General features: G+C 41.7%; 1 protein-coding gene and 1 long non-coding RNA gene across 7 annotated transcripts in view; both read right to left on the bottom strand.

The window, feature by feature from the left end:
* Positions 1-7,679, bottom strand: part of NRDE2 (NRDE-2, necessary for RNA interference, domain containing) — a 47,076-nt gene extending 39,397 nt beyond the window's left edge. The window contains exon 1 of the mRNA XM_040641540.1: positions 7,471-7,679. Within this exon, the coding sequence (XP_040497474.1) occupies positions 7,471-7,534 (64 nt within the window). The 5' untranslated portion in view covers positions 7,535-7,679. The remainder of the gene's footprint in view (positions 1-7,470) is intronic.
* A 2,401-nt stretch (positions 7,680-10,080) lies between these two features.
* The window catches only part of LOC103670312, a 43,965-nt gene continuing 33,808 nt past the window's right edge, over positions 10,081-20,237 (bottom strand). For 4 of the 6 annotated variants that reach the window (XR_005837650.1, XR_570538.1, XR_570537.2 and 1 more), the window contains 4 exons: positions 19,676-19,898; positions 15,689-15,860; positions 12,100-12,166; positions 10,081-11,722 (listed from right to left, as the gene is read on the bottom strand). This is a non-coding gene — a long non-coding RNA (uncharacterized LOC103670312). The remainder of the gene's footprint in view (positions 11,723-12,099; positions 12,167-15,688; positions 15,861-19,675; positions 19,899-20,237) is intronic. The other 2 variants (XR_005837649.1, XR_005837651.1) reach the window with 2 other exon arrangements.

Below are 20,237 nucleotides of genomic sequence, written 5' to 3'. Positions count from 1 at the left end.
CCACTTTTTTTTTTTTTTAAAGATTTATTTATTTATTTATTTATTTGACAGAGATAGAGACAGCCAGCGAGAGAGGGAACACAAGCAGGGGGAGTGGGAGAGGAAGAAGCAGGCTCATAGCTGAAGAGCCTGATGTGGGGCTCAATCCCATAACGCTGGGATCACGCCCTGAGCTGAAGGCAGACGCTTAACCGCTGTGCCACCCAGGCGCCCCCACTCTTGCCACTTTTATTCAACACAGTACTAGAAGTCCTGGCCACAGCAACCAGACGAGAAGTAAAAGGCATCCAAATTAGTAAAAGAATAAGTAAAATTGTCACTGTTTGGCGATGACATGATACTATATACAGAAAACCCTCATGACTCCACGAAAAAACTTTTAGAATAAATGAATTTGGTAAAATTGCAGGATACAAAAATATACAGAAATCTGATGTGTTTCTATACACTAATCACAAACTATCAGAAAGAGAAATTAAGAAAACAATCCCATGTACAACTGCATCAGAAATAAGATACTAGGAATAAATTTAACTGAGGAAGTCAAAGACTGGCACTCCAAAAACTGTAATACACTGAGGAAGGAAACTGAAGATGACACAAATAAATGGTATAAAAGATATACTATGCTCACGTACTAGAAGAATTAATATTGCTAACGTGTCCATATTACCCAAAGCAATCTACAAGCGCCAATGCAATCCCTATCAAAATACCAATGGCATTTTTCACATAACTAAAACAAAGTAATCCTAAAACTTGTATGAACCACAAAAGCCAAAGCTATCTTGAGAAAGAAAAACAAAGATGGAAGTATCACACTCCCAGATTTCAAATTATACTTCAAAGCTATAATAATCAAAACAGTACGGTACTGGCACAAAAACAGACACGTAGATCAATGAGACAGAATAGAGAGTCTAGAAATAAATCCACATTTATATGCTCATTTAATCTACAACAAAGGAGCCAAGAACAGTCAATGAGGAAAAGACAGTCTCTTCAATAAATGGTTGGGAAAACTGGATAGCTACATGCAAAAGCATGAAACTGGGTCACTGCCTTACCATACACAAAATAAATTCAAAATGGGTTAAACACTTAAATGTAAGAACTGAAACCACGAAGTTCCTAAAAGAAAACGTAGGCACTAAACTCTTGGACATCAGTCTTAGCAATATTTCTTTGGACCTGTCTCATCAGGCCGGGCAACAAAAGCAAAAATAAACAACTGGCACTACCTCAAACGAAAAACCTTTTGCTCAGCAAAGGAAACCATCCAAAATCCAAGGAAAGAAACTGAAGGCAACCTACTGAATGGAAGCAGATATCTGCAAATGATATATTTAATAAGGTGTTAGTATCCAAGGTACATAAAGAGCTCATACAACTCAATACCCATACAACAATCCAATTAAAAACTGAGCAGAGGACCTAAACAGACATTTCTCCATAGACATACAGATGGCCAACCGACGTGTGAAAAGATGGTCAACACCACTCACCATCGGGGAAATGCAAACCAAAACCACAATGAGCTATCACCTCATGCCTGCTGCAACGGCTAAAATCAAAACAAGAAAAAAGTGTTGGTGAGGATGTGGAGAAAAAGAAACAACAACCCTTGTGCACTGTTGGTGGGAATGCAAACTGGTGCAGCCACTGTGGAAAGCAGTACAGAGGTTCCTCAAAAAATAAAAAATATAAATACCGTACGATCCAGCAGTGCCACTTCTGGGTATTTATCCTGAGACAATGAAAACACTAATGCAAAACAGCATACGCACCTCTATACCCACGGCAGCATTACTTACAAGAGCCACGGTATGAAAGCACTTAAACGTCCATCAACAGATGAGCAGATAAAGATGTAGTGTGTGGGGCGCCTGGGTGGCTCAGTCGGTGAAGCCTCTGCCTTCGGCTCAGGTCATGATCCCGGGGTCCTGGGATCGAGTCCCACATCAAGCTCCCTGCTTAGCAGGGAGCCTGCTTCTCCCTCTTCTCCCTGCTCATGCTCTCTCTCTCTCACATGAAAAGATGCTCAACATCACGCCTCGTCAGGGCAATGCAAATCAAAACCACAACGAGAGATCACCTCGCACCTGTCAGAACGGCTAAAATCAAAAAAGGCAAGAAATAACAAGTGTTGGCAAGGATGTGGAAAAAGGGAACATCTGTGCACGGTCGGTGGGAATGCAAACTGGTACAACCACTATGGAAAACAGTATGAAGATTCCTCAAAAAATTAAAAACAGAAATACCATATGATTCAATAATTCTACTCCTGGGTATTTACCCCCCAAAAATCGAAAAGATGTCTGCATCCCTATGTTTACTGCAGCATTATTTACAATAGCCAAGATACGGAAGCAGCCCAAGTGTCCATCAATAGATGAACCCGTAAAAAAGATGTGATATGTATATAAAAATATAAATAATATGGAATATTACTCAGCCAAAAAAGGACGGTTGTCTTGCCATTTGTGAGAACATAAATGAATGGACCTAAAAGGGTATTATGCTAAGAGAAGTCAGAGAAACAAAAATACCACATGATGTCACTTACAGGTAGAATCTACAAAACAACTGAATAAACCAACAGCAGAATCGTTTATAAATACAAAGAACTGATGGGTTGCCGGGGGATGGGCAAAATGGATGAAGAGGAGTGGGAGACACAGGCTTCCAGTGACGTAATGAATAAATCAGAGGAATAAAAGGCACAGCATAGGGAATAGTCAATGATATTGTAATAGTGGTGCATGGTGACAGATGATGGCTATGCATGGAGTACACATAGCATAAGGTATAAAGTTGTTCAATCACTATGTTGTACACCTGAAACTAATGTAACATGTGTTAAAAGAAGTACAGTAAGGGGAGAAGAAAGGAAACAATTTCAGTGTTCTTAATAGGGAACTGTCTGAATAAACCAGTGACGTCACACGATGGGAGTTCTGTGTATCAGTCAAAAGAAATGAGGAAGATAGCATACCGTAGAGTGCAGAGGCTATAGAGTTATCTCTGGGATTTCAGCTAAAATGCAAAATAGGTGGGGCACTTTTAATTTCAGCTCAGGCCGTGATCTCAGGGTCAGGAGATCAAGCCCCGTCTGGCTCTGCACTCAGCTGGGAGTCTGCTTATCTCTCTCTGGGGCACCTGAGTGGCTCAGTCAGTTAAGCATCTGACTTCAGCCCAGGTCATGACCTCGGGGTCCTAACTGAGCCCTACACCCAGCTCCTCACTCAGTGGGAAGTCCGCTTGGCCCTCTGCCCGCCCCCCCCCCCCGGGGCTCTCAAATACATAAAATCTTTAAAAAAAGAGAAAAGATTCTCCCTCTCCCTCTGCCCCCCCCAATGCTCTCTCTCTAAAATAAATAAACCCTTCAAAAATAAATAAAATTAAAAATTTTAAAAATGCAGAACAGTGGGGCTCATGGGTGGCTCAGTTGGTTAAGTGTCCGACTCTTGATTTCAGCTCAGGTCATGGTCTCAGGGTCCTGAGATCCAGACCCACATTGGGCTCTGCGCTCGGCAGGGAGTCCGCTTCAGAATTCTCTCTCCCTCTGCCTCTCCCCCTGCTTGCTCCAGCTCTCTCTCAAATAAAGAAGTCTTTAAAAAAATAAAATAAAATGCAGAACAGTATGCATTTAAGAAAGAGAAAGAAATGTAGTTACTCATATTAAGGGAGAAAAAAGTGGAAGGCTGTCATCGACTAATCAAAATTCTAACCCACAGAGAAAGGAAAGTAACAGGCTGGAGGAACAGAAAGGAAAGCCTTTTTTTCTCTGAATATACCTGGTTTACATTTTCAACCTTAGAACCATGCAAATGTTTCACAACACTATAAAACAGGGTCAGTTCAAAAAGAAGAAAAAAGCAGCCCCTAAAAATTGAAAATATACATAACTGTTATGTCAAACTGCTGACAAAACCACACAGAGAATTATTTCAAGTGCCTTTAAAACAGTCATTTGATGATCTATCTGCTGCAGGATACGACGTAAGGACAAAAAGAACCACAAAAAAATATTAAACTATTTAGTATTCATCATATTACTACTGTTATTTTGAACATATACACAATGGTACTGGTGGTATTAGGAACTGGAATTAAGATTTTTTTTTTTAAGATGTTATTTTTAAGTAATCTCCACATCCAACACAAGACTTGAACTTACAACCCCAAGATCAAGAGTCACAGGCTCCACTCACTGAGCCAGCCAGGTGCACCAGGAACTAAGATTTTTAGCATAAGAGGAAAGAAATATAAATATTAAATTATAAATGTACATATAAATTACAAACTAAATTATAAAAAGAAATTAAATAAAAATCTCACAATCTTAAATCTGGCCTGGAAATATCATGGTGAATTCATGATGTATTTCTCTCTTCCTGGTTTTGACCACTCGAAATGTCTAGAAGTAATGACAACCCAGTGCAATTAGTACTCCTGACACCAGCTTGTGGTTTTAACCTTCCCACACCACCTTTCACTAAAAGAAACCATGGTTTTTAGAGAAAGAGCCAGTTCCAAGCCCCAACGGAACATGTAAGTGATGAGCTCTGGCTACCTCTTAGGCCAGAAAACAAGGAAGCAATGAAGACATCTGGGTAACATCAAAAGGACACACACCAAACTTAATTAGACTCCCAACGGCCACAGATGGGACAATTCGGGCATTAGAAAAATAGTATCTGCAATGGATTGAAATACAAGTGTTAAAAATTCGAGAGTTCATAATGAGGAGGGAGACCTCTAGAAGTTGCAGGGAACCCCAACTCATTTTCTGAACGCCGACAAAGGGAAAGAATCAACCATTCATCCTGTCTTTTCTGCCTGAATTCTATTTCAGGGTACCCCAATAGTGTTGACAGAAAGTTTATAAAATAATTGATGCTAATATAGGAGGAAAGTTAAAATTAGAAAAAAACCATTTTGTGACCCCAGTGAAATAATGACTGTAAGCAATAGTCATAATGACTGCAAAGATCATTAGGTGAAAGACTGATGGGCAGCTTCGTAATGGATGAGGCAGGACTGACCATGAAATCACTGATCAATCTTAACATTTCCCAAAAAAAACTAGACAGCACATCCTCCTGACTTGAGTCAACAGCAAATACCCTGACGAGGTATTTTCAATTTAAAAAATTACACCTGCATCTAATTAACTTTCTAGCTCTAACCGCCAGCTCACAGGAAATACTGGGATAGAGAAGCATGCTAAATGTCACCAGGAGGATCTGGTGGGAAATGTCTACAGGACAAATGACCCATTTTCCTCAACAAATATATCACAAGGGGAAATGGAGGGGAAGCAGAAACTGTTTCATATGAGACCTAAGAGATATATCCACAAAATACAATGTTGTATCCTTTTGGGATCCTGACCTGAAGCAGCATTAAGAGGCCACTTTTGAGACAACCTGGAAAATCTGAACACTGACTAGAAATTAGATGACATTAAAGAATTACAGTTAGTTTCATTGAGTGATAATGTTTAAATTTTTTAAAATACAGTGCTTCATAAAAACTCTTCTACAGGGGCACCTGGGTGGCACAGCAGTTAAGCGCCTGCCTTCGGCTCAGGGCGTGATCCCGGCATTATGGGATCGAGCCCCACATCAGGCTCCTCCACTATGAGCCTGCTTCTTCCTCTCCCACTCCCCCTGCTTGTGTTCCCTCTCTCGCTATCTCTGTTAAATAAATAAATAAAATCTTTAAAAAAAAAAAAACAAAAAAAACAAAAAACTCTTCTACAAACATTATCCTGCCATTGAATACCCAGAAAATGTCCGATAAATACTGGTTAAGATAAATGACAAGGGCGACACTCCCTTATAAACTTTCCATTTCACCCTACCCAAATAAAGGATAAACCCCCGGCCTGTTACTCAAGTCATTACCCTCCCTCACCACCAGTCCCAACAGTATTTCCCAAGGCTTCCCCTTTACGCCTCTAGATTTCCAGACAAACTGGACTATTTACAATTTTTTGCACAGGTCACATGATTTCTTCTCTGTATGTCTCTGAAGGCCCTGGAATGCCCTTCCACTATCTCCATCTGTCTAAAGTCCATCCTCTTGAAGACCCATCACCAAAGTTATCTCCTAAATAAACCTACTTTGAAACTCCCACCAGAAGTCAGTATTCCTGTAGTTCACCCGTGACATATATAACATCTTACCTTTTCTGTTATTTTTTAAAAATACCTATTGATGTAGGGAAGACGTCAAGAGTTCGAAGCTGAGGGCCAAGAAAGAATTCTTGCAATGCCTTTTGTGCAAAAAGGTGGTTTTATTAAAGCACAGGGCCAGGACCATGGGCAGAAAGAGCTGCACTGGGGTCACGAGGAGTGGCCCGTTATGTACTTTCAAGTTGGGAGAGGGTTAGGGATAGCCTAAGTCTCTAAGAATTTTGGAAGCAAGGTTTCCAGGACCTTTTGCCCTTTAGCAAAGTATTAACATTGAGGCAGCTGAGTTCCTAGAGGATTTTCACTCTGCCTGTTTTAAGGACTTGTCAACGGGCTGTAGATGGTAAGGAAATTTAATAATTTTTCTTCTGCCTTTGTTTCCCACATTGCCTATTATTGGTCTGTATATTCAGCATTCATTGAACATCTATACTCTGGACCTGTGCTCGGATCTCAGTATGCTACAACGTATAGACATTGTCCCTGAACACATGGAGGTCAGAGTCTAGTAAAGGATAACCAAAACTTGCACTAATTATATCAGAAATTACTCAAAATTATGAAGAACATTACCAGAAAAGAAGTGTAGGAACTGTGAGAGGATGTAACAGAGGTTCCAGACACAACTGGATTCTGCCACATAAGTTCTGATCTAGGATTAATTACTTTAAATGACAATTCCCTGTCTCAGTTTTTAATAATGCAGATCTCCTGAGGATGTTTAAGGCTAAATAGAGTATGTAATGCCATCACCTGGGGACCCTCAATAACAGTTCTGATTCCCAGCACCTGTGCCCCTCTGGAGAGAAACTGTGATTAGGCTTTGGATCCTAATCCCTAGCTTTAGGTCTGACCAAAGCTATGAACCCACTAAAAGTTCAGAAATAAGTAAAACGGGAAAGGAAGAGACATGTAATAAGAACACCCAGCATTTGCATCAGGAATCTCCTTGAGATGTGGAGTACTATTATCTCCGTTTCACAAGTGAAGTAACTGAGGCTCAGAGCAAGAATGAGGTCCAACGGCATGACAACATCGAAGCCCCAGCCCCAGGGGCTCTCCTCGGTCTCTTTCTCTCCGTCCATTGCTCTACAACTTAAAGTAGAAGCCAGGACCAGGCCAGGAGCCCTTCCCAGAAGGCTTTGCAACGCCGCGGAGAACTCTGGGATACAAATGGATAAACAAATCCAAGGCAAGGGCCGAGATCTAGGACCGAGAAACTCCGTTGTATGCCCGCCGAGTGCCTTCTCCGTCCTTTTTGTGTGCTTACCTTTCCTGGCGCTGCCGCTATTGGGAGCCTCACCAATGCCCGCAAACGCCGGGAACAGCGCCATGATCACAGGCCACACTGCCGTTCCTCTCTACAGAAATGGCGCCGGCGAGCGGACGCCGGTAGTGAGGCCTTCGCGCTCGCGGTGCACTCTGGGAAGTGTGGTTTTTTTTATCCGCGCGCTCCCCCGGGCAGGACCCGGGACTGGGCGGGGCGAGGAGGGGAAGGGAGGAGCGGGGCGGAGCCATTTTCCTGTAATTGATAACCGAAGGCTCCGTGAGAACCGGGAAAATGCAGAGACCCCGAAATGGAATTGTTGAAAGTTGAAAGTAGCAGAAGCCGGGATCCTGGTTCGACTCCTGAACTCACACTATCGCTAACTGGGTCAAAGTAATCAAACTCTGTAAGCTTCAGTTTCCTCTTCTGCAAAATGTTCATAAGATTAAATGAGCATTTTAAGTAAGGTGCCTAATTGTTGTGCCTGACCCATGGGAAGCACTTGATAAAAGTTAGCTATTATGTGAGATGTGACTGCAGATCCAACTCAAAGCCACGTGAGATGACCGAACTTCAGTTTACCATGTAACATACCTAAGCGGGGGGCCTGGGTGGCTCAGTCGGTTAAGCCGGTTAAGCCGTTGCTTTCGGCTGAGGTCATGATCCCAGAGTCTGGGATCCGGTCCACATGGGGCTTCCTGCTCAGCAGGGAGTCTGCTTCTCCCTCTCCTGCTCCCCCTGCTTATGCACATGCTCTCTCTCTCTCTCTAGCTCTCCTCAAATAAACTCTTAAAAAAAAAAAAAAACTAAGCAATGCAAAAGAACAGATGGTCCTATCAGGTTCAAAGGTCTTTGCTAGTTAGAGAACATATTTACCCACCCATGAGGTATTCTTGATTTAAAAAAAAAAAATCTGAATCTAACCAAGCCTGCTACTAAAAATATAGGAGATAAAGAAAATTTAGAGTTCATACCATCTAGAAACATCAGCCAAATCCAGAATGTGGGAAATTACAGAAAACAATCCAATTTCTTCAAAAAAAATCCATGGCTTTAAGGGTACGGAAGATTGCAAGAGATTAAGACTTTTAGAGACGTTTCAACCAAATACAATATTTGGCCTTGTTATGATTCTGATTAGACATTGTAAAAACATCTTTTTGAAACAGATGGAGAAATAAGAGGTGGACAGAGTATTAGTAGATTACATCAATTAATTCTTGTTAATTTGGTTAGATGAACCAATGGCACTAAAGTTACTTTTTGAAGTTCTTATAAGGGTGCCTTCCTGGCTCAGTCAGTAGGGCATGTGACTCTTGATCTTAGGGTTGTAAATTCAAGCCTCACACTGGACTTGAAGCATACTTTTAAAAAATAATAAATAAAATAAAGCTTTTATACATTAGAGATACATACTCTAGTATTTGCAGGTGAAAATAGATAAGTGAAAATATATTTCTATGGATCCCAGGGAGTTCAAACATCTCTAGAGTTAAATAGAAAATATATTAGAAACCAAATAGTTACAAATCTAATCAAGGGACAGGTGGACTCAAGAAAGCTGCAGACCTTGTGTGAGTCCAAAATGAACACCCTTTATGCTTTGGAGACCTCTGCATATTGTTTATAAAAAGGAGAGGTATGATGGTAGGGGTAGCTCACCTTAAAAACTCAGGTTCTACCAATATCTCTGGCTCTAAGTTACTTTAGTTAGTGGGGGCAGCGTCTGCCTCCTTAGCAGATCACTTTGCGTAGCTGAGATGGTGACAGTCTTGGCCAGTGCTTCATATTTTCCTACTCCAGGAAAACAAGTAATATGGAACGTTTGGGAGAATCAAAACCATAACGGCTCTGTAATCAGAAGGAATCTGGGCATGTTAGATATTTTCTGTGCTACAAATGTGTAAGAGAATTTGGGTTTAGAGACCCTCCTTATAGGAACAATTTAAAGTGTATAATCGAGGGGTGCCTGGTTGGCTCAGTAGGAAAAGCATGCGACTCTTGATCTCAGAGTCATGAGTTTGAGCCTCACAGTGGGTGTGGAGATTACTAAAAAAATAAATAACTTTTAAAAAATACAAAAGAGGCGCCTGGGTGGGTCAGTCGGTTAAGCGTCCGCCTTCATCTCAGGTCATGTTCCCAGGGTCCTGGGCTCAGAGCCCCACATCAGTCTCCCTGCTCCACGGAGAGTCTGCTACTCCCTCTCCCTTGGGGCCTCCCCCTGCTTGTGCTCTCTCTCTCACTCTTTCTCAAATAAATAAATATCTTTAAAAATAAAATAATAAAGTGGATAATTGAGTAACTGATATAAACCTCTGATTTTAAGTTGAAATAAGTTTAGGCCGAGTTTCAGAACATCAAAGACAATTTAAAGTTTACAATATGTGTATGTATAATTGCTTAGCTTTATAAAAATTAATATTTGACAGGTATTGAAGTACGTGAAAAATAACGTGTACACGTACAATTTGGCCTTTTATGATGAAATGTTGAAATGTTCTATAATACAGAATTTTTAAACTAAAAATTAAAAAGCTTACTTTTTAAAGAAGCATAACAATTAAAGGGAACAAACTACTGATACATACAACAACATGAATGAATCTCAAAATCTGTACACTGGGTAAAAACAGGCAGACATGTACAAGAGTACTTACCATATGGTTCTATTTATACAAAATTCTAGGAAATGCAAATTAATATATAGTAACGGAGAGCAGATCAGTGGTTGCCTAGGGCTGTGGGAGCAGAGGGAGGGATATTCTATGGGAGTCATGCAGAATCTCAGGGGGTGATAGAAATGTTCCAGATCTTGATTGTGGTGGTGGTGGTTTCACAGAAGTGTAACCACTACCTGGTTTTTTAAAAGCTTAAGAACACACCAAGGTTTTGAATTTGTTGTTTTAATAAATTAAACAGTAACCTTTTAAACCAGCAGTCAGCAAACTTTTTCTGAAAAGAGTCACAGAGCAAATATTTTAGACTTAGCAGGACATACGGTCTCTGTGGCAACTACATTGAAATCTGAATTTCGTACAATTTTCACATGTCACAAAATATTCTTCTTTCTATTTTGTCCAACATCTATAAATGTAAAAACTATTCTTAACCCATGGGCCATACAAATCAACAGTGGGTCAATTTGACCCATGGCCACAGTTTGCTGGATCCTTGCAAACTCTGTATCATTAAACAAAACTGAAAGTAAACTTTGACTAGTCTTTTCTGCATAGCAAAACCCACCCCAGAGTACATGGAAACAGCTCACTTTAACTGTTAGTATTATTATTGTTCTTGTTATTGTTATTATTTCACTCTACAGATTTTAGGTATTTCCAGTGCCTATGGCAGGGATTTCTTACAATAAACCAAAAATGGTTTCAAAGTATGATTGAACTTTGTATGGAGTTTGACTAAAGGGTGAGAATGTACTTCCCAACCACCTGTCCTTCTAGTCTTTGTGGCAGAGATTACTCCCTCTAGAGCGTCTACCTTGCTTTCTAGCGTGTTCTCGTTTAGCCCATATTGGCCCATTGATCTTGATCATCTCCAGACATCGATGGGAGTAAATCTTTTCTCTGAAGCTGGGAGGAGGAGAAGATACGTGAAGGAAGAGGGGGGAGATGGTGCAGGAGAGATCTGTGAAAAGGGGCTCTGTTTGAGTTACAGGACTTGGACGAGAGATATTGTTCAGCTAGATCTCAGCAGAGTAGGCAGCCAGTTTGGCCATGAAGAATGAAAAAGATGTGGGTATGAGTGGATTACTGAAAACTACAGAAAACAGCCTTCAAGCAATGTCATGGGAGACACAATATGAAGAAAAGGGCTGCCAAGAGGCAGTGAGACACTAAGTATGTAGGTGCTTAGTACTTGTGTCTTGGCAAAATAACACCTCCATAATTCCCATTTACTTTTGGACCAGGATATCACAGAGAAAGGAATAGGTAGTGGACACCTTTTGTTTTGCTGAAGGAGCAGCCTCTTTCCTGAATCCAGGAGGTGGTGGTGGTCGTGTGAGTACAACGGGGTCTGGCTGTCCTGGCCCCATCCGCGTGCCTCCGGTAGGTATGTGACCTGACTTGGTCAAGTCTTCAGTAGATAGGTGCTCAACCCAGTTCTGACCCAAGCCAGGCCAAGCAAAGTTCTTCTCCAGGGATTTGGCAACTAGAGCTGAGAAGAGAAACTGACCTCTTTGTGCGTCTGGACTGCAAGATGGAATAGCCCAGGAGCTGGTGGGGGAGCAGAGGAAACATGCCTGTCAAGAGAGAAAGATGAAAGCAGATGTGAGTTGGAGAAGAGAGTCCCAGGGATTTGGGAACGCTCATTCTGGTTGTCCCAGGAGCCTCACAGCTATGCTTGGATTCTGGGAAACAACCCCATATCCTTATAATACACTTCCCACTTCAGTTAAACAGATTCAAGTTGACTTTCTGTCATTTACAACCAAGAGTCCTAAGTAATACAGAATGAGTGAGTGAGTGACAGCAACCATTTCCACGCTCAAGGTTGTAATCCCACAGTTCTGGAGGTGTTCCAATTAGTTTCAGCGATGAATGAGACTTTTAAACTGGTTTACCAAAATGTGTAAGAGCAAACTCTTTTCATCTTAGGAAGGAAGGAATCCTCACTCACTGACTCAGGCGAACTGGAGAGACAGGTCTACCAACTCATTCGATCTCAAGGAGTTTTCTGGTGGTCCCTATAAAGCAAAAGAAAGGAAATGTGACTTTGGAAACCAGAGATATCAGCAAAGAAATAAAAGAGCCTGAGCCCCTTTATTGGTGTGATGTGCTTTCCATTTTGCTGTTATTGTTGTTGCTGGAGAGGGTGGGAATGTCTTGGGTTGGAAATGCCTTAATATGTGGACACAATCTTGGGCAGTAGTTCCTCGATCACAGCTAAACTAGCCTATTTGTCCCTAATCACAATCCACGTACTCAAGAAACTGTCCAAAATGTGTAAGTTTTCGAGAAGTCATGCAGAAATTAGAGAAGGATGTCAGCAACAGGGTTTGATAATGATGCCACTGTTTAGAATACTCCTTAGAAGGAACCTCACTCATGTTTACTCTCCCATAAGGAGGGCTTTGTGGTCCGACTAAGGGCCTTGCCTAAGAGCCTTGGGGAAAAAGTGATTTTTTTTAAAAGTAAGCTCTACGCCCAATGTGGGACTTGAACTCACAACCCCAAGATCAAGAGTCACATGCTCTACTGAAGAGCCAGTCAGGCACCCTGAGGGGGGGGTAGTGATTTTCATCAGTTTCAAAAGGTTAAATGAATTTTCTTAGGTAGCTTGCTCTTTTTTATTTTTTTTAAGATTTTATTTATTTATTTGAGAAAGAGAGAAAGAGAAAGAGAGAGAGAGCGTTAGCAGCGGGAGGGGCAAAGCAGACTCCCCACTGAGCAGGGAGCCCAGCCTGATGCAGGACTCGATTCCAGGACCCTAGGATCATGACCTGAGCTGCCAAAGGCAGACATTTAACCAACTGAGCCCCCCAGGCGCTCCCCACACCCCGCTGTTTTTTGTTTTTGTTTTGAGAGAAAGAGAGAGCTTGAGCAGGGGGGAAAGGGCAGAGGGAGAGGGACAGAGAATCTGAAGCAGGCTCCTTGCTCCGTGAGGAGCCTGATGCAGGGCTCGACCTTAAGACTCTGAGATCATGACTCGAGCTGAAATCGAGAGTCAGACGCTTAACGAATTGAGCCCCCCAGGCATCCCAGATCGCTTACTCAAACTAGCACATCTTCCCAAAATGGCTTGAAAGGATTTTCAGCTTTTGTTGTCATAAGAGTTCTTCCAGAAAATGGCATATGTTTTATAGTTATATTGATAATGAAAGAAATCAACAATAAACTGTCTATTTTTAAATAATTTTTAAATAAGCAAATAGTTAAATCCCCACTACTTAGGCTGTCTTTCTTTGGCTAAAAAAGTAACATTTTAAGAACGGTTTGGCCTCAATCTCCATTTATAAACTCCTTTATCTTGTTGATGTTTGTCTCTCTGGCCCGTGGTCACACATGTTTTAAGGGTGAGGCAGGACTGGCCAGTGTATCACCTCTCCCTTTTCTTCCCAATCTACACCTCTCTTTTCACTGCTTCCTGTCACTGCCTAAAGGAGCAGAAGTATGGATTTTTCCCCCTGTAAATTTCCAGTTCCAGGTGAAAGTATCTAAATTATATTGGTTTCACCTTTTGCCCATCTGTGCAGGAATGCAGAAAGAACTATGCTTTCCATTTTAAGCATGCAGTACATGCTTGATACAGAAAAAGTTTTAAATGCAGGGAAGTATGAAGAAAATGCAGAATAATCACCCATATTTCCATTGCCCAAAGACAAATACTATTTCAGAGTATTTCTACATGGGCCTTTTCTTTCTTTCTTTTCTGCTTTTCTGGTGTCTTCATATGTGGGTATATTTTTTCCATCATAGTTGTGATTACTTTTCCTCCTAATATTTCTATATAAGCATCTCTCAGTTTTACACAAATGCCATAAACATGTATTAGATGTAGAATATTTCGTCCAGTGAATGGAATCACAATATACTTAATCATTTCTATTTCTAGATATTTAGTAAACCTTGCTGTGTCGTCTCATTGATCATCCACCACTGACTAAGAGAGGTGGGTTTTGGGTTTTTTTTTTAAGATTTATTTATTTGAGAGAGAGAGAGCGCACTCGTGCACGCGTGCACGAGTGGGGGCAGGAGCAGAGAGAGGGAGAATCTCAAGCAGACTCCCCGCTGAGCACAGATCCTGAAGCAGAGCTCAACTCTGGACTCAGTTTCATGACCGTGAGACCATGGCCTGACCGAAATCAAGAGCCAGATACTGAACCGAATGAGCCACCCAGGCGCCCCTCAAGAGGGGTGTTTATATGATGCCCGGAGCTGGAGCATGAGGAGTTGGGTGGCAAAATGGCGGTGAACACGAGGACACTTTCTAGAAAGACAAATGTAACTTCAAATAATAAAGACAAAGCTCCATAAAACCCGTATTCAGCAAAGTCACTATACTGCATGCCAACAGTACATACAGACATAGCAACAAATAATTCTGGCACTAGCAACATTGGGGAGGTGGGGGTTAACGTTGCCTGGCTCTGCAGAAGTAACGCTGCTCCCCCGGGTCTTGACAAATGATGACGCTCACTTGATAGACCAAGAAGAAAACCAGGGTAGGCACGAGAAATAACACGTGCAGAAGCCCCAATGAGAAAACAGCCAGGGGTGTCTGAGGACCCTCAACCAGGGCTACGTGGCTGCTCTGAAGGGAGAGAGGCTTTGGCCAGGTCCTCACAAAGGATGCCATGTGATGTACAATAAAAAATTTGGTCCTTGTCCCAGGTACTTCCTCAGAGGCGAACACTAAATCCTTGGAATTTCCCAAATGATTCTTTGTTATTCACTTTGGGCCCTTGACCACACCTGAGTTTATGCTAACAAGATGACTCCGGTGTGGATAGGCTAGAAAGACCAGCCATGTGATTAGAGGGCTGGGGCTTTGAGCCAGCTGACCTCCAGGGGAAGGAGGGGAGTGGTGGTTGAGTTCAATCGCATGGCCAATGATGCCATCAATCATGGCTACCTAATGAAACCCCAATAAAACGCCAGATACCAGTTCTTCTATGGACTTCCTGGTTGATGAACACGTCGGCGTGCTGGGAGGGTGGTGCGTCCTGACACCGTGAAGACAAGTGCACAGAAGCTCTACGGGCAGGATGCCCCAGACTTCACCTATGTGTCTCTTCATTTGGCTGGTCCTGATTTCTATCCTTTAGAGTAAAACTATAATCACAACTATAGCACTTTCCTGAGAGTTCTGTTGTAGCAAAGTATCATACCTTAGGTGGTTGAGAGATCCCCTGAATTTGACACCAGTTGGTCAGGAGTGCAGCTTCCCCTGGGCACCCCTAAACTTGTGGCTGGCATCGAAAGTGAGAGCCATCTTACTAGGCACGTAGCGCTTACCCTGTTCCGAGGTGCTAATTGCAGGTGATTTGCATAGGAAGCACATCCCGGGATTGCACGAGGCTAAGGAATTTGAATTTTATTTTGAAAGATTTTAAGCAAGGGAAAGTCAAATATCTGTGTCTTAGGAAAAAAACACTGTGGCAGTGTGAAGAATGGATTAGATGGGGGAAGAGTATGAACGAGAGTGTTATGGATTGTTGGAAATCAGAAAGGATCAATAAACTAAGCCAGCACAGAGCAATCAATACCGAGGATGAATCACCAAAGATCTCTGTACGGTTAAGTGTGCGAAGCCTCAGATCAAAGAGCCGCATCCCCGGGGCTTGGTTTTGCAAGGGTGTGTCCAGCCTATGGTGGGACGGGGAGAGCAGTTGATAGGAAACATCACTGTCAATTATCAGCAAGCCAAAAGATCTGGATCTTGGGAAAAAAAAAAAAAAAGAATGAAAAGATACGTTTTCTTTTGAGTCTACCAGAAGAGTTTAAAGATATAGAATAATACAGCAAATAATCAGGTGCTAAACTCTCCCCCGCCACCCCACCCCCCGCCTCTAATTTAGCACATGGTCACATTTTCTTCCTTTTTCTTAAGTTGTTCTATTTATGCTCACTTGTTTTTAATTATAAATCAATGGCTCTCGAGATGGGAAGGAGGGGCAACTCTTCTCCCCAGGGGACATCTGGCAATGTCTGGAGATATTTTCTGTTGCTGCAGCTGGGGAGGGCTCCTGGCATCTAGTGGATAAAAGCCTAGGATGCTGTTAGCATCCTACCATGCACAGAGCAGCCCCCACGACAAAGAATTATCTGGCCCCAACTGTCAATAGTGCCCAGGCTGAAAACCCTTATTCAAATAGGAGAAATGAAATACTTTGGATAAAATTGAGGTCCCCATGGATCTCTCCCCAAATCCAAACCCACTGACCATCCACCCTCTCTCCAAAGGTAACCACTCTCCTGAATTAGGTAGAAGGGCTGAGGTTTGTTCGTTATATTTATTTTTCCAGTTTCTTTTTTAAAAGTTTTTCTAAAAATTTGTTTATTTGAGAAAGAGATAGCGAGAGGGCACAAGGAGGGGGAGTGGCATATGGAGAGGGAGAAGCAGGCTTCCCGCCGAGGGACCCAGGACTCTGTGATCAAGACCCAAGCCACCACAGACAGACACTTAATCCACCGAGCCACCGAGGTGCCCCTATTTTTCCAATTTCTTTTATCACTTAGTTCTTAGGGTTCTAGCCTTTGAAATTTTTAGTTAATTTTCAATGTTTGGTACAGGAGTGAAAGTACCCAACATAGACACCACTGTTGCCATCCAAGAAGTACAATTGTAGGGGCACCTGGCTGGCTAAGTCCGTGGAGCATGCGACTCTTGGTTTCGGGGTTGTGAGTTCAAGCCCCACATTGGGCATGGAGATTACTTAAGATCTTTAAAAAAAAAAAAAAGTACAATTGTGTACATTCTTCCTTTTAACTTCTTTACACACACACGCACGTGCCCACTCACGCCTGGATCCATCCCCCTGCCTCTTTAGTCTGCACTGCTCCCTTTCTCAAAGCAAGCCGGATTGCTCACCTAGGAACGTGAGAGGAGATTGGATTCTCCTTTATTTACTGTGGTAGAAAACAAGACCATGAAAAGCCATTGCCAGAAGTAAGATAAGACACAGGGCTAGCCATGTTTCAGCCCTGACCAAAATGTAATATAATAAACATTTCCTTCCTCATTCGATCTCCTTGGACACTGGCGGCAGGAGCCCATCTACAAGAGCATGTGATTGATTCTTCTACAGAATATAGTATGAGTTTAATAACATCTATTGGAATGGGATCACCAAAGATAGGCTTACTAAACAAAGGCGATTTATTTATTTACTTATTTTTATTATTGTTTTTTAAAGTAGGCCCCATGCCCAATGTGGGGCTTGAACTCATGATCCTGAGATCAAGAGTCACATGCTGCATCGACTGAGCCAGCCAGGTGCCCCAAGATGGTCTAATTTAAATCAGAATTTTACAAACAACTTACAAACAGATGTTTGTGTTGAAAACAAGTCATAAGAATTTTGGATTAATTGATCCAAGAATTTGGGGTTAATGATGAAATGATACATCAATGCAAAAAAAAAAATCAACTAAAATAAATGAAAAAGATACCAAAAAAAAAAAGATGGAGAACAGGGGCACCTGGGTGGCTCAGTCAGTTAAGCGTCTGACTTTGGCTCAGGTCATGATCTCAGGGTCATGGGATTGAGTCCTGCATGTCAGTCTCCCTGCTCAGTGGGGAGCCTGCTTCTCCCTCTGCCTGCTCTGCCTGCCGCTCCCCCTACTTATGCTCTGTCTCTCTCTGACAATTAAATAAATAAAATCTTCTAAATAAATAAATAGATGGAGAGCAAAAAATAGCTCCTTATTTTTTATTAAAAAAAATAAAAAGCATGAACACCTTCCAAATGCTTGCTAAGTGCTGTGCTTTACACTGGTGATAAAATATCATCTCTAAGTGATGAGAACCTCACCTAAGATGCCTGCAAGGATCTCATGATCCAGAAGGGGAAACACACATTAGCAGGTAATGTTCATAAGACGGTGTGATGGGCCAATGGAAGAGAGATCTTTTCAGTATGGGTGCCGCAGAGACAAAATGAAAGGCTCAATTGGTGATACCAGCACCCTTCTTCATCACAAACTGTGGTTTATAACCTTGTAGTAAGAGTTGAGAACACCGTTTAAATTAAAATAGTCAAGTAGGGGCTCCTGGGTGGCACAGCGGTTAAGCGTCTGCCTTCGGCTCAGGGCGTGATCCCGGCGTTACGGGATCGAGCCCCACGTCAGGCTCCTCCGCTGGGAGCCTGCTTCTTCCTCTCCCACTCCCCTGCTTGTGTTCCCTCTCTCGCTGGCTGTCTCTCTCTGTCAAATAAATAAATAAAAAATCTTTAAAAAAAAATAAAATAAAATAGTCAAGTAAATTTGCCCTACCCGATGTGAAACATATTGATATAATAATCCATAGTAATTTGAATGGCATGGCACTGGTTTAGAACTCAGTGGCCATAATAAAACACCATAGAGATTATAGAAACAGAATCTGGTCTCTCGTAAGCAGGGTATTTCTAATCAGTGAATGGAGTGTGGATTATTCAATAAATGATCTTGAAATAAATTTTAGTTTGGAAGAAAAATTATATCACTAGTTCTCCTTAATAGCAAATAAGCGATAGTTGGATCAAAAATTAAATAGTTAAAAAAAACATGCAACATTGAGAAGAAAATAGAAGAATTTTTAAAATCTTTGGGCAAATAATATCCTTCTAAACAGGACATCAAAGCTAGAAATTCTAAAAACATGTTGAAAGATTTTCTAGACTGAAGTTTAAAACTTCTGAACTGCAGACAACTCTTGAAAACAAATATAAAACATGAAGCAACACATTAAAAAAAAAAAAAACTAGATCACCCAGGGACATCTGGCTGGCTCAGTCGGTAGAGAGTGGGACTCTTGATCTCGGCATTATAAATTCGAGCCCCACGTTGGATACTGAGGTTACTTAAAAAAATAAAAGCTCAGGCGCCTGGGTGACTCAGTTGGTGAAGCGTCTGCCTTCAGCTCAGGTCATGATCCCAGGGTCCTTGATCCCATGATCCCAGGGATTGAGCCCCACGTCTGGCTCCCTGCTCAGCAGGAAGCCTGCTTCTCCCTCTCTCTCTAGCTTTTCCCCCTGCTTGTGCTCTCTCTCTCTCAAATAAATAAATAAAATCTTTAAAATAAAGAACTAAATAAATAAAATCTTTAAAAAAAAACGAACTAGATCATCTGAATTCATATCCTTAAGACAGATTAAAAAGCTGTTATATACAAATAAGACAAATGACTCTCCCCCTAAAACAGGCAAATGAAATGAAAATGCATTTCACAAAAAAAGGTATGCAAATAATCCTGTGGAAACATGTCCTTCTTATTAATTGTCAAAGAAATGCAAGTTTCACGACCATAAACAATAGTGAAGATTTAAAAAGATGGAAACTACCAATGTGTGCAGAAAGCAGACATGATACAGTGGTGGTGGGAAGATACCTAGGTAGAAATCTTCTGCATGGGAATTTGGTAATATGTATAAAAAAGTCAAAGGAGAAAAAAAAATTACAGGCAAGTCGAGGGGAAGAGGGGAAGGTGAAGGGAGTGCTTTTGGACGAGCAAGTCCTTTTCTAGGAATTTATCTTAAGTGTGCATCTATTACGTTTGTAATAGCGTAGTAGTCAGCTCAGGCTGCTCTGCCAGAATGCAGCAGGCTGGTGGCCGAAACAGTAGCAGTTTATTTTCTCACAGTTCTGGAAGCGAGAACTCCAAGGTCAAGGTGCTGGCAGGGTCAGTTTCTCCCAGGCCTCCCTCTTCGACTTGCAGACAGCAGCCGTCTTCTCCTGCATCCTCACATGACCTTTGCTCTGGCGTTTCTTCCTCTCCTATAAGGACACCAGTCATTTTGAATGAAGGCCCCACACTTGTTACCTCATTTACCCTTCCTTACCTCTTTAAAGCTCCGTCTCCAAATACAGTCACCTTGAGAATTAGAGCTTCAACGTACGAATTTTGGGGAAACAGAATTTGGTCCATAACAAATAATGAAAAGTCAGAAACAACCTGAAGGTCCATATAGTAAAATATCACGCAGACTTAAAAGTGATAAAATTGATTTATAGGTGTTAACATGGAAAGCTGTCATGATACACGACATGTTTCTTTTTTTTTTCAAGACTTATTTATTTGAGAGAGAGTGTCCGAGTGCTCCCACACGTATGCAA

Source organism: Ursus maritimus, unplaced genomic scaffold (genome assembly GCF_017311325.1).
Source record: "Ursus maritimus isolate PB19 unplaced genomic scaffold, ASM1731132v1 scaffold_25, whole genome shotgun sequence".
NCBI classification, from domain to species: Eukaryota; Metazoa; Chordata; class Mammalia; order Carnivora; family Ursidae; genus Ursus; species Ursus maritimus.
Note: the sequence above shows the minus strand (reverse complement) of the source record. Positions and strands in the feature narration are given on the sequence as shown.